The sequence below is a fragment of the Carassius carassius genome, chromosome 34 (genome assembly GCF_963082965.1).
Source record: "Carassius carassius chromosome 34, fCarCar2.1, whole genome shotgun sequence".
NCBI lineage: Eukaryota > Metazoa > Chordata > Actinopteri > Cypriniformes > Cyprinidae > Carassius > Carassius carassius.
In genome coordinates this window covers 8,893,337-8,907,275 of record NC_081788.1, presented here as the reverse complement: position 1 = coordinate 8,907,275, position 13,939 = coordinate 8,893,337, and the positions used below count along the sequence as shown (strand labels likewise).

Here is a 13,939-nt window from a genome sequence, read left to right as displayed (position 1 = left end):
TGATTTCCAATAAGAATGTCAAATTTGGACTCGTCTGACCATAAAACACTATTCCACGTTGAAATAGTCCATTTTAAATGAGCCTTGGCCCACAGGACACAACGGCGCTTCTGGACCATGTTCACATATGGCTTCCTTTTTGCATGATAGAGCTTTAGTTGGCATCTGCTGATGGCACGGCGGATTGTGTTTACCGACAGTGGTTTCTGAAAGTATTCCTGGGCCCATTTAGTAATGTCATTGACACAATCATGCCGATGAGTGATGCAGTGTCGTCTGAGAGCCCGAAGACCACGGGCATCCAATAAAGGTCTCCGGCCTTGTCCCTTACGCACAGAGATTTCTCCAGTTTCTCTGAATCTTTTGATGATGTTATGCACTCTAGATGATGAGATTTGCAAAGCCTTTGCAATTTGACGTTGAGGAACATTGTTTTTAAAGTTTTCCACAATTTTTTTACGCAGTCTTTCACAGATTGGAGAGCCTCTGCCCATCTTTACTTCTGAGAGACTCTGCTTCTCTAAGACAAAGCTTTTATAGCTAATCATGTTACAGACCTGATATCAATTAACTTAATTAATCACTAGATGTTCTCCCAGCTGAATCTTTTCAAAACTGCTTGCTTTTTTAGCCATTTGTTGCCCCCGTGCCAACTTTTTTGAGACCTGTAGCAGGCATAAAATTTTAAATGAGCTAATTAAGTGGATAAAAGTGTAAAATCTCTCAGTTTAAACATTTGCTACGTTATCTATGTTCTATTGTGAATAAAATACTGGCTCATGTGATTTGAAATTCCTTTAGTTTTCATTTTATTAAAATTTAAAAAACGTCCCAACTTTTCCGGAATTCGGGTTGTAGTACTTTAGTTATGTGCTATTATAATTTTAATTTCTATCATTTTCAATTACATTTCTATTTAGCTGTATTTTTATTCGTTCTATTTTCATTTTAGTACTTCAACTTAAATAACATTTATTTCAGTTATTTGCCAAGGCAACCTTTTTAATTTCCACTTTTTTGATGACAATTTTTATTTTATTTTAATATTTATATTTTATTTCACTGCCAATCAGATTTTTCATTCAAGTTTTTGGTTTTAGGTAACAATAACAACACTACATAGAATTACTTACTAACCCTGACTGTTAGTACAGTCTGATTACATTTATATCCAACCTACACCACTCAGAAAACACTTGAGAGCAGATATTCAGCTTTATAACATCTTACTGTTTCTCTCAGATGAATGATTCCATCGGGTTTGAGCTGCCTTGGATTTATTTTGTGTCTCTGGTCATTTTTGGATCTTTCTTTGTCCTCAATCTTGTTTTGGGTGTGTTGAGCGGGTGAGTGACTCCAGCCCTGATCCCTTTTGGGCCTTTTAACTCATATATATGTTTTTATAGTAGTGTAGTGTAGTATATTTAATAGTTGATACTGCTATGTAAATATATGAGACTTAAGGTTAAGGGGGACTTGTGATGTCAGTTGTTGGGCTGTCATCTTGTGAAGGTCTGGACTGTAATGCGTGTGTCTTTCTCTCTTCACAGTGAGTTCTCTAAAGAGAGAGAGAAGGCCGTGTGTCGAGGTGAGCTGCAGGAGGCCCAGGAGAAACAGCAGATGGAGGAGGACATGATCGGTTACATGGACTGGCTCATCGAAGCAGAGGACATGGATGAGGATGGAAATAAACGTAATATAAGTTTGTTTAGTATTCCTTTCATATTACACATAATCACACTATCATACAGAGAGTGAGCAGCACATCGTTTATAAACAAACACTTTTGCCCCCAGAAGATGATAGAATATCACATGACGTGCCATCCATGTGAAAAAGTAGTACACACTCACATATTTTAAAAGGAGTACTTATTAGAGAAATAATATACTTCAAAAGAATATACTTAATGTTTTAGACACTTGATTGCATGATAATTGCAATTAAAAAAAGTTTAAATATATATTAAATGCAATTAGCTGACCTTATTGCGTTTTGTACCAAGTAGGACTCTTTATCTGTAATTTCATAATTACTTCTATTGAACTTGGAAAAACTGACAAGCACTTAAAATATGCATGAATGTCATTTCATTTGAAACTTTTTTAAATGTGTACTTAAAAAGGACAAAAAAAGGAACAGAAACATAGCCATGAAAGGGGACTCTTTTTAAGTGCACTTACAGTGGCAATTTATCACATTAATGTTTTATTTGCAAGTACCGTTATTTAAAAAATATACTTTTAAGATTTGAGAAATATACTTTTAGTTCAATACAATTAAGTGCTTTTCATTTCCACTAGCACAGCCAGCTCTGTTTATCATGATGGACAGGTTTTAGATATTTTTTTTCAGTCAATAAAACCAAATTTTTGTTTGTACATGTTGTCTTTTTGTGGTGTAAATGGCAGGTGCTGTGGTGGCTAAGAAAAAGATGATGAAGAAATATGGCTGGTACAAACACAGTGAAGATGGAGGTACTGCAGACAGTTTCACTCAGATTTCTTAAATGTATTTTTAAATGACATAACACAGATCTGACTTTATTTTTGAGTTACACATTCAGTCCTTCTCTTGTACAGAATCAGATTCAGACTCTGAGTTTGAAGCGTTCCTGGATGATGACAGTGGCTGCTGTTCATCTATAATGTAAGTACAATGTTCACACTGCTGTTCAATCCATTATGAAGTGTTAATCACCAGATCTTTGATTAACATTGATCTAAATTCTCTTATGTTCCTTAGGGCACGACTGATGGCTATAAGCTTCTGGTAGGTGTTTATTTGTTAAATAATGTTTACCAGAACCCCAACATTTCTTCTCTTCATTTCTGACATGCATTATTTTTTTTAACGTTTCATATTCATTTAATGTATTGATATATTTGCCGATTCTTCTCTTTCTCAGTGAGCAGCTGTACCACTTGAATCTGGTCATCAGGAAGAACTGCCGTGTGGCTGTCAAATCCACCAATTTCTACTGGCTGGTGCTACTGCTGGTGTTCCTCAACACGGCCGCCAGCGCCTCTGAACACTACAGCCAACCCCAGTGGCTCACCGACATACAGGGTGTGTGTGTGTGAGTGTGTGTGTGTGAGAGAGAGAGAGAGTTTGCCTTCAATGACCTGAATTGACCCTGTCTTAAACACGGTCTCTTTAATGTCCCAGAACGAGCAAATAAGATCCTTCTGGCTCTGTTTACGCTGGAGATGCTGATGAAGATCTACAGCTTCGGCTTTCAGATCTACTTCATGGCGCTCTTCAACCGTTTCGATTGTTTCGTGGTGTGTGGAGGGATTCTGGAGACGGTGCTGGTGGAGATGGACGTGATCCCCCCCATCGGGATCTCTGTGCTGCGCTGCGTCCGTCTGCTCCGTATCTTCAAAGTCACGAGGTGATTCAGCTCAGAAGTGTTTCCATCTGTTTGAGAATCACTGTGATTAGTGAGTGAGTAAAGAGTCATGTGTCTCAGTTTAGTTTTGGTTTCATTGAGTGCTTTTACATGCATGTTTTTAAACCGATTACAGATGACAGCGCATGTGGTCATGTTAACATGTTAAATCGTTTCCTTTATCAACGTAAGGTCATAAACGGCTTAAAAATAAACTGATTTCTGCCCATTACCTGATATATATATACCGTTTTCATTCATTATTTCAGTTTTAAGGTAAAGTAAATGAAAATGAGAAATTTCGCCTTGGCTGCTAGCTAAAATTACACTTTTATTTTGCTAGATTTGAATATATATATATATATTTTTTTTTTTTTTCAAGTAATGATTTTGTTTAATGTTAGTTTTAGTTCATTATAATTATCCTGTTATGCCTTTTCGATTTTATTTAAAAAATGAGAGCTTATTAAATGAATACCCAATGAGAGTCATGCTGATTTTTAAGAGTCATTTTCAGAGTCATGCTGAATTGGTTGAGGTCTCTCTTTAGACACTGGGCTGCTTTATCAGACCTGGTGAGCTCTCTGCTGAACTCGATGAAGGCCATCTGCTCCCTGCTGCTGCTGCTCTTCCTCTTCCTCATCATCTTCGCTCTCCTGGGCATGCAGCTCTTTGGCGGAAAGTTCAACTTTGATGAGACTCAAATGAAAAGAAGCACCTTTGACACTTTTCCATCTGCCCTGCTCACCTGTTTCCAGGTTACTGCCTCTGTTACGAAGTCATTTGTGTTTTTTCTAACCGTGTTTTTCTAAATGACAATTAACTCCTCATCTAAACTCCTAAAAACTGTGGAAAGTAAAGGTATCCCGTGTGAAAAAGAGTGTGCTTTTTTAACTGATTTAATAAATAAGTATTTAACACACCAACATTTGTTTAATTAAACACAGTTCCAATGCAGCAATTCCCATGAAATTTTGACCAGATGATGGTATTAACACAATAAATCTACACAGATAAAGAAATCATGGTAACACTTTAGTATAGGGGATCAATTCTCACTATTAACTAGTTGCTTATTAGCATATTATTAACATATTGGCTGTATATTAGTACTTCTAAACAGTGTTGGGAAGGTTACTTTGGAAATGTAATAGGTTACAGAATACAAGTTATGTGATTTAAAATGTAATAGTAGTGTAACTTTTAATTACTTTATTAATGTAACTGATTACATTTCTTTTGTACATTTTTAACAAATCATTTAGAAACATTTAAAGCAGGCAGGGTTAACCTTACAGCAGGACTCAACACTGATTACTGTCAGACTGCAATCCTTCATCTCTTGAATTAATATTATAATAATTTAATTTTAAAGCACAGCCACCATAAAATCAGACTTTAGCGCCACTTTTTACTTTGAGATCGTTCTGAGGTTAAATAAAGATTTAAAATCATATAGATATAGTTTAATAGTGTAATTAGCTGAAATTTAGAGTGCTTTTATCGACCAACTTAAGTGGGACCTAAGTAGTCTTTACGTGTAATTGCATAATTAATATTTCATTGTTACTACTCTTTAAATTATGGTTAAACTGTACTGCTGAATGTACATGGTAAACTAAAAAATACTTTAATGTAATTTCTACTGAAACCTGGATGTCATGTATTTAAATATATTTGTAATTTAAAATATTATCTTTAAATGTAATATCAAATAACATGTTAGTTTTAAAATTATAATGTGCTTCAGTATGTTAGCATCAAAATAAATGCACTTATTTAAAGCATGACAAAAGATTATTAAACCATAATGGGTTAATATGTACTTTAAAGTAAAACCTTTAATTTGACATTATTAAAGTGCCTTTTTTAAAAGGGTACTTAAGTGCCTTGAAAGTGTCTCTCTTTAAATACACTTAAGTGGCCTTATATTTCATTAATATTATATTATCTGCCAATACAATTTTTTTAAACATACTTTTAAGATTTAAAGAACACTACAAGTGCACATTCAATACAATTAAGTGCACTTCTTTTTCACAAGGGAGTATAGGCTTATGTGCATCTACAGATTGTGTGAGAAGTGGCTTTTTTTTTCCAAAACAAAGATAGATTTTTATTAGCATTCATTTTAATGATGGTTCTAGACATCTTTATTATACTATACAAATGATACGATATTGAGAAAAGATTCAGAATACAGTAGTTTCTGTACTGAACTGGGAGATGTAAACTGAAGCTGTTTCTTATGTAGATCCTAACAGGAGAGGACTGGAACTCAGTCATGTATGATGGCATCATGGCGTATGGAGGACCAGTGTTTCCCAATATGATTGTCTCCATTTACTTTGTCATTCTTTTTGTCTGTGGTAACTGTATCTTTTCAATGTGAAATATGTATAAAATACATTCACTCTATAAGCTCCATATTTTTATATGGCTGTTCTAATCTTGTATCTGGAGTCTCGTTTCTGGCCCTTGACTTTGTCATACAGACATCTTGTTGAATGTCTTCTTGGCTATCGCTGTGGACAACTTAGCTGGAGATGGAGGCAAAAAGAAAAAAGAGTAGGCAGCATGCACACACACACACACACACACACACACACACATACGGGACAGAAGCAAAATGTGCACATCCTTTTTATTGTCCTGCATTCACAGGCACAGAGCTCAATCTGTTTGTTGTTTTAAAGAGAGCGAAAAGAAGAGGAGGAGGAATGGGAGGATGATGAAGACAGAGAGGAAGACGAAGCTGGAGTAAGTTCTGGAGAGCTCTTTCTTTCTCTCTGCATTTGAGACACATTTAAAGAAATAGTTCACCCAAAAATGAAAATGCACTTCTTAGGCAAAGCAAGATGCAGATGAGTTTGTTTCTTTATTGGCACAGATTTGGAGAAATGTAGCATCACATCACTTGTTTCTCTGCAGTGAATGGGTGCCGTCAGAATTAGAGCTGAAAAAAACATCACAATAATCCACCAGTAATCCACACCTCTCTTGTCCATCAGTAAATTTGTGAAGTGAAAATCTGCATGTTTGTAATCACCAAAATCCATCATTAAAGCATTAAAACTTTAAATGATTCCTCTGGCCAAAATTTGACTCCATAATCCATAATAATGCTTCCTTCAGTGAAAAGTTCATCCTCTGTTGCATCAAAATCCTACAACATATTTGTTTAGAGCTGTTTTGGGCTGTTTTCACTGGTAAAACGTGCTTGATCTGTACATATTTCTCTCCTGATTCCGATAAGTAGATTTGTTTTTTAAATCTATGCAGTATTATGGATAGAGAACTAAAATTTTTGACGAAAGCAACAGTTTGAACTTTGAAGTTAAATGATGATGGATTTGTTTCTTACAAACACAGTTTTTTTCAGCTTGTTTACCACATTACTGGAGTGGTGTGGATTACTCGAGGATTATTATGATGTTTTTATCAACTGTTTGGACTCTTATTCTGACGGCACCCATTCACTGCAGTGAATCCATTACTGAGCAAGTGATGTAATGATACATTTCTGCAAATCTGTTCTGATATAATTGGTTAATATTAATGTTTTTTTTTCCAGTGGAAAAAGTAAATGTTATTACATTTTGATGAATAAAAAAATATTTTCATATACACTTATTAATCATGTATTATATGATCAAAGACATTTATTAAGCAAGTGATTTCCATTTGACTGAGAATTTCAATATTGTCTGTTGATTATAATTTATGTAAATGATCCACTTATAGAATTTCTATGATCATATTATTCTTTATATTTGTCTTGTTCTTAATAATTTAGAATGATGTGGACGATTGGGAAGAGCATGAAGAGTTGAGAGCAATTGAAGGACTTGAGGGTAAATTATGTCCCGTCCAACGCTTTATTTTCACATTCATTATATATGTGAATTTATTTAATGACAATTTTTTTTTTCAATCTTCATATTCTCTAAAGGTATAGGCACTCCCATGAAAGTTGAAAGTTTTCAACCCAAAGAGAAAATTGTACCCATTCCTGATGGAAGTTCTTTTTTCATCCTCGGGAAGAAAAACTGGTATGTTAAAAATGAAAATCGTACAAATGATGGTGGTTAATAATGTTATTTTTTCACATCTTTGACCTGAAACTGACCATGCTAATATTCACTTAGTCTCAGAGTCGCCTGCCACAACCTCATTCATCATCACTACTTCACCAACTTCATCCTCATCTTCATCATATTCAGTAGTTTTTCATTGGCTGCTGAAGACCCAATCAAAACTCATTCTGTCAGGAATGTTGTAAGTCCATGCACCTCTAGAATAGAGGACTAGATCCAAGTGCTTGAAGGCCAGTCTGTGTGCAGATCTTTCAGTATTCCCATTGATAAAAATAGTGAACAAAATGATTATTATATCATGTAGATGTTGTGTCCCCGTTGGATGGCTTTTCTCAAGAGGACCGTGGTTCCCATGATTCCCAAACTCCATCCCATTTGCTCTATAGAGATTAAACTAGCCTTAAAGTACTATCTCTAGTTTAAAAAAGGCTAAACCACATATGTTGATGAATCCCATGAAGACTTTAATATTTCAGCCCAAATCAATTATATTTTACATCAAGAAAATAATATATATATTTTTTATATTGTGAGATTTTATTATTGTAAGTACAAATGTATTATTCACACTTATTACTTCAATGCAAAATCATTTAATTTTGTAATATAATCACAGCATGTAATTTAAATATTTATCTGTTAACTGTATTGTTTTCCTTAAAATCAGCAAATAGTATGTTTACAATTGTATTCTTAAATTACTATTTAAATAATGTATTTTTTTCTTAATGATCCTAAAAAATATATTTTTTTTATGTGTAATATGATATGAAATTATGAGACTGACCAGGTGCCTTTATATGAATGCTGTCTTTATGTCTTATGATAGATGCTGGGCTATGCTGATTATGTCTTTACCACCGTCTTCACTATCGAGATCATGTTTAAGGTAAACTATCAATCATCTCTCTGCTTCAAACTGATTTTTATCTTTTCTACAAGTCCAATAAAGGCCAGGGGTATTATTGTCAACTAAAACTAAAAACTAAATATTTTTATAAATTGAAATAATATACTGAAAACCTTTACTAAAACAAAAAGTAGAAATGTTGCATTGGCAACTAACTAAAATAACTTCAATAAGGAAGTACAACAACTGCTAACTAAAACTAAAATATAAATAAATAAAAAAAATACTAAAAATGTAACTCAATTTTAAATGAAATCTGAATATAAAGCTAATTCAAAATAAAATGTATTAATAACTTTAAAAGCATAAAAATCATACTAAACTAACACTGGTTTTGGGCTCTGACAAGGGATCGGTCATGTGCAAAAGAATCAGTTGTTTGTGCAAATTGAGTTGAAACTTTACATTTGCTAAACTTTTGTGTATTAATGAAAATGTGTGACGGTGTGTTGTTCAGATGACTGTGTATGGAGCTTTCCTTCATCAAGGTTCCTTCTGCAGAAACGCCTTCAACCTGCTGGACCTTCTGGTCGTCAGCGTATCTCTCACCTCTTTCTTCTTGCAGTAAGTCTCCATCTATCACTTAGTTCAATTATTCGTCGATTCATTTTTTATTTGTTGTCATTTCTGTATTTAGTTCAAGTGCCATTTCTGTGGTGAAGATTCTTCGAGTATTGCGAGTGCTCAGGCCTCTTCGAGCCATCAACAGAGCAAAGGGACTCAAGGTACAAGCTCACAATGCATTTCTCCATACTAACATCCACAGTCCATTCATCCAGTACCATTAGACCTGCATGATACAGGTCCATCTCCAAAAAATGTAATATCATGGAAAAGTTCTTTATTTTTTTGTAATTAAATTTAAAAAACTTTTTTATATTATAGATTCATTGCACACAAACTGAAATATTTCAAGAGTTTTTTTGTCTTAATTCTGATGGTTATGGCTTACAGCTTAGGAAAATTAAAAATTCAGTATCTCAAAAAATTAGAATATTTTCTCAAAGATCAATCAAAAAATATATAACAAACAGGAATTTTCAAGATCTCCAAAGCAGATTTAATTATGCACTCAATACTTGGTTGGGGCTCCTTTTGCACGAATTGCATGGAGGCGATCAGCTTGCGATTCAGCTCCTCTGTATTGTTTGTAAGATGTTACTTCTCTTCCTCTTCACAATACCCCATAGATTCTCTGTGAGGTTCAGGTCAGGTGAGTTTGCTGGTCAATCAGGCACAGTAATCATGGTCATCAAACCTCTTGGAAGTGGTTTTGGGACTGTGTGCAGATGCTAGAGTCCTGCTGCAAAATGAAATCAGCATCTCCAAAAAGCTTGTCAGCAGATGGAAGCATAAAGTGCTCCAAAATCTCCTTGTAGTTGGCTGCATTGACTTTGGACTTGATAAAACACAATGGAGCAACACCAGCAGACGTCACGGCACCCAAATCATCCCTGACTTCATAAACTTTACACTGGACTTCAAGCAGCTTGTGCTTCTCCAGTCGTCCTCCAGACTCCAGACCTTGATTTCCAAATGAAATGCAAAATTTACTTTCATCTGAAAAGAGGACTTTGGACCACTGAGCAACAGTCCAGTTCTTTTTCTCCTTACCCCAGGTGAAATGCTTCTGACGTTTTCTTCTGGTTCAGGAGTGGCTTGGTTATAGGAAAGTGACAGCTCTAGCCCTTTTCCTGAAGATGTCTGAGTGTAGTGACTCTTGATGTGCTGACTGTGAAGCTCTCCCAAGTTCTTGAATCGGCTTTTCTTCACAATCTTCTCAAGGCTGTGGTCATCCCTGTTGCTTGTGCACCTTTTCCAACCACACCTTTTCCTTGCAGTCAACTTTCTATGAATATATTTTGATACAGCACTCTTTGAACAGCTAGTCCTTTCAGCAGTGACCTTCTGTGCTTTACCCTCCTTGTCAAGTCAGTAGTCTTTCCCATAATTGTGGTTGCATGTTCTATACGAGCCCAAGAGGTAATTTTTATTTTTATTTTCCTAAGCTGTAAGTCATAACCATCAGAATTATAGATTGCAATGTGTCATGCTGCCCTAAATACCATTGTGTTCATTATTTCCAGTTATGTTTATTCATAACCTTCAGTGAGTGTTGCTGCTTGTGTCTTCAGAGCGTGATTCAGTGTGTGTTCGTGGCCATCCGCACTATTGGCAACATCCTCATCGTCACCACTCTCCTCCAGTTCATGTTCGCTTGTATTGGTGTGCAGCTTTTCAAGGTGCATAAACTCAAATGAATGCATATTCCTGGTCTTATTGTGCTTGATTCTTCAATTCATTATTTCCTAAGAAAAAAATGATCCGTCTTTTTATCAGTCAGCAATTTATTAAAATGTAGTAACTTTCCTGATAATAAGTATTTTCTTGCTGATTAACATTAATGTAATCCCTCTTGCAGGGCCGGTTCTACAGATGTACGGATGAGGCCAAACATACACCTGAAGAGTGCAAGTATGTGGTTTGCTCATAAATGTGTTTGCTTTGCACTCACAGTTGAGTTATTTTCTGAGACTTGTGTGTGTGATTGTTTCAGGGGCACGTTTGTGGTGTTCAAAGATGGTGATATGAACCATCCAATGGTGAGGGAGAGAGTTTGGGAGAACAGCGACTTCAACTTTGACAACGTGCTGATGGGGATGCTGGCGCTCTTCACCGTCTCCACATTTGAGGGCTGGCCACAGTGAGTGAGAAAACCACTCAACACAACAACACTGATAGTGGATCCTCCAAACTTTAATTGTCTTTCATGTATTTCACAGGCTCTTATATAAAGCCATTGATGCTAATGCAGAGAACAGAGGCCCAATCTACAACTACCGTGTTGAGATTTCCATCTTCTTTATCATTTATATCATCATCATCGCTTTCTTCATGATGAACATCTTCGTGGGTTTTGTCATCATCACGTTCCGTGAACAAGGAGAGGCTGAGTTTAAAAACTGTGAACTAAATAAAAACCAGGTTAGTCTGAATTCAGGGCCATTTCTTTAGATATTGAATACGTTATGCAACGTTATGTTTCTTTGGTCATCTAGTCTAGTCGTTTGATTCTTTTGTTGCTCTTCTTGTCTGTGTCACGGTGTCTCTCTCCTTTCCTCACAGCGGCAGTGTGTGTATTACGCATTGAAAGCTCAGCCCATAAAGATTTACATCCCCAAAAACCCCTCACAACTCAAATTCTGGAAGATCATCAATTCCTCTCAGTTTGAGTACATCATGTTTTTGCTCATTCTGCTCAACACACTCGCACTGGCTGTACAGGTACGCACACACACACACACACACACACACACACACATACACACACACACACATTCATATAGCTATCTGAATGGGGACATTCCATAGACTTTTATTGTTTTTATTTACAGCTACTGTAGTTATACTGTTAATACTATCCCTTGAGAAAACCCCCTCAATTGTACTTTAAATCTTAAAAGTATATTAAAAAACTGTACTTGCATATAAAATAATATTAATAAAATAAAAGGCCATGTAAGTGTACTTAGTGCACTTTTAAAAAGTGCACGTTGTAATAATGTCAAATTAAAAGTTTGACTTAAAGCACACTTTAAATCATTATGTTTTAATAATCTTTTCTGCTCTTCAATGAAGTACACTTATTTTCATCTGTTGAATAACATACTTTTATAAAAATATTAATCATAACAAATATATTTACATATATGTGACCCTGGACCACAAAATATATTTGTAGCAATAGCCAAAACATTGTATGGGTCAAAATTATAGATTTTTCTTTTATGCCAAAAAGCATTAGGATATTAAGTAAAGATCATGTTCCATGAAGATATTTTGTGAATTTCCTACTGTAAATATATCAAAACTTTATTTTTGATTAGTAATATGCATTGCTAAGAATTAATTTGAAAAACTTTAATGGTGATTTTTTCAATATGTAGATTATTTTCCCTCAGATTCCAGATTTTCAAATAGTTGTATCTCAGCCAAATAGTGTCAAATCCTAATAAATCAATGGAAAGCTTATTTATTCAGCTTTCAGATAATGTATAAATCTCAGTGTTGAAAAATGTACACTTAAGACAAGTTTTGTGGTCCAGGTCACATATGCATGAATCAATAGAAATTACATCAAAGTATAATTTATTTTACGATAAATGCATGTCAGTTCATTAAGCAGTACATTTTGATTTCAAAGACAATAGAAGTAATTTACATATAAAAATAACTTGAGGTCTATTAAAGGGGTTAAAACACTCTTAAGTTCAATTAATTGCATTTAATATAAATTTAAACTGTAATAAATTTTCAATTACCGGTAGTTGTAAATAGCATGCAGTTAAGCATTAATTAGCTATAAACTACAACTTTTGCCACAGTACACTGCTAATTTGCTGCTTATTAATAGTTAGTAAAGATGTTTAGTTATGGGATAGGATTTAGGGATCTAAAATATGGTCATGCAGAATAATGCATTAACATATTCTTTAAAAGTACTAATAAATAGCCAATACGCTAGTAATATGCATGCTAATAAGTGACTAGTTAGTAATGAGAACTGGTCCCTAAACGAAAGTATTACCCTTTGTTTTTGTTTTTTTTACTATTTCACAAATAAATATGTCCACAAAGGGATGTTTTGTCAAATTTAGCACATTTCTGTGTTCATTCCCACACACACAAATGCGTGCACACACACATAATACACTATCTGAGTAACCGTAACAGCTCTCAGAGGGTCTCTTTCAGCACACGTGAAAGTTTAGAACTAATTTAAACAACACGTGTGTAAAAACAGAGACTTCTGGTGACCTTAGTAACACTGAAATGTTGTATATGTGTGTGTGTGTGTGCTGCATATGTATTATTAGAAATGGAAAGATGAAGTGATCCTGCAAACTATCATATTTCAATGTGAAGTTAGCGCTCCTCTGGGAGACGTTCTAGTCATAGTCTCGAGCACTAATGAGTTCACTTGACTGTGACCCACAGCACTATGAGCAGTCCAAACTCTTCAACTCTGTGATGGACATCCTGAACATGATTTTCACTACGCTCTTTACGGTTGAGATGATCATCAAACTTCTGGCTCTGAGACCTTACGTGAGACCTGCTGCACACTGTCCTTCCTCTTCCACTTTTCACTCAGAAGTCATTCGATATGCAGACTTGACATGTCCATTTGTGTTAGTGCCTTGACATTTGTGCTGTTTTCTCTCTCTCTTGCTCTCGCTCTTTGTGTTTTGGACTACACAGCACTATTTTATAGATGCCTGGAACTCTTTTGATGCTCTGATAGTGGTGGGCAGTTTGGTGGACATCATGATAGCAGAGTTCAGTGTATGTAACTATATCTGATCTGTGAGAGATGTCCAAATCTAGTCAGTGTGAACTTTTGCTACTTAATCTTTTGTTATCACAGAGACACACACTTATCAATTTCTATAATCTCTTCTGTTTCCTGCTCTCCTGTGTGCATTATGATGGTCCCGTCACTCACTCAGGGTGGAGGAGGCCATGGAGAGGTACGAACAT

General features: G+C 35.2%; 1 protein-coding gene across 2 annotated transcripts in view; it reads left to right on the top strand.

The window, feature by feature from the left end:
* The window catches only part of cacna1fa (calcium channel, voltage-dependent, L type, alpha 1F subunit a), a 31,098-nt gene that overhangs the window by 6,034 nt on the left and 11,125 nt on the right, over positions 1–13,939 (top strand). For both annotated transcript variants that reach the window (XM_059523914.1, XM_059523913.1), the window contains exons 6-30: positions 1,243–1,346; positions 1,551–1,693; positions 2,412–2,477; positions 2,583–2,649; positions 2,746–2,772; positions 2,909–3,069; positions 3,169–3,394; positions 3,942–4,149; positions 5,646–5,766; positions 5,887–5,959; positions 6,088–6,151; positions 7,188–7,245; positions 7,344–7,443; positions 7,540–7,669; positions 8,318–8,377; positions 8,856–8,962; positions 9,036–9,123; positions 10,534–10,641; positions 10,821–10,873; positions 10,956–11,102; positions 11,182–11,383; positions 11,525–11,683; positions 13,397–13,507; positions 13,661–13,744; positions 13,909–13,929. In XM_059523914.1, coding sequence (XP_059379897.1) covers positions 1,243–1,346; positions 1,551–1,693; positions 2,412–2,477; positions 2,583–2,649; positions 2,746–2,772; positions 2,909–3,069; positions 3,169–3,394; positions 3,942–4,149; positions 5,646–5,766; positions 5,887–5,959; positions 6,088–6,151; positions 7,188–7,245; positions 7,344–7,443; positions 7,540–7,669; positions 8,318–8,377; positions 8,856–8,962; positions 9,036–9,123; positions 10,534–10,641; positions 10,821–10,873; positions 10,956–11,102; positions 11,182–11,383; positions 11,525–11,683; positions 13,397–13,507; positions 13,661–13,744; positions 13,909–13,929 — 2,688 coding nt within the window. The remainder of the gene's footprint in view (positions 1–1,242; positions 1,347–1,550; positions 1,694–2,411; positions 2,478–2,582; positions 2,650–2,745; positions 2,773–2,908; positions 3,070–3,168; positions 3,395–3,941; positions 4,150–5,645; positions 5,767–5,886; positions 5,960–6,087; positions 6,152–7,187; positions 7,246–7,343; positions 7,444–7,539; positions 7,670–8,317; positions 8,378–8,855; positions 8,963–9,035; positions 9,124–10,533; positions 10,642–10,820; positions 10,874–10,955; positions 11,103–11,181; positions 11,384–11,524; positions 11,684–13,396; positions 13,508–13,660; positions 13,745–13,908; positions 13,930–13,939) is intronic.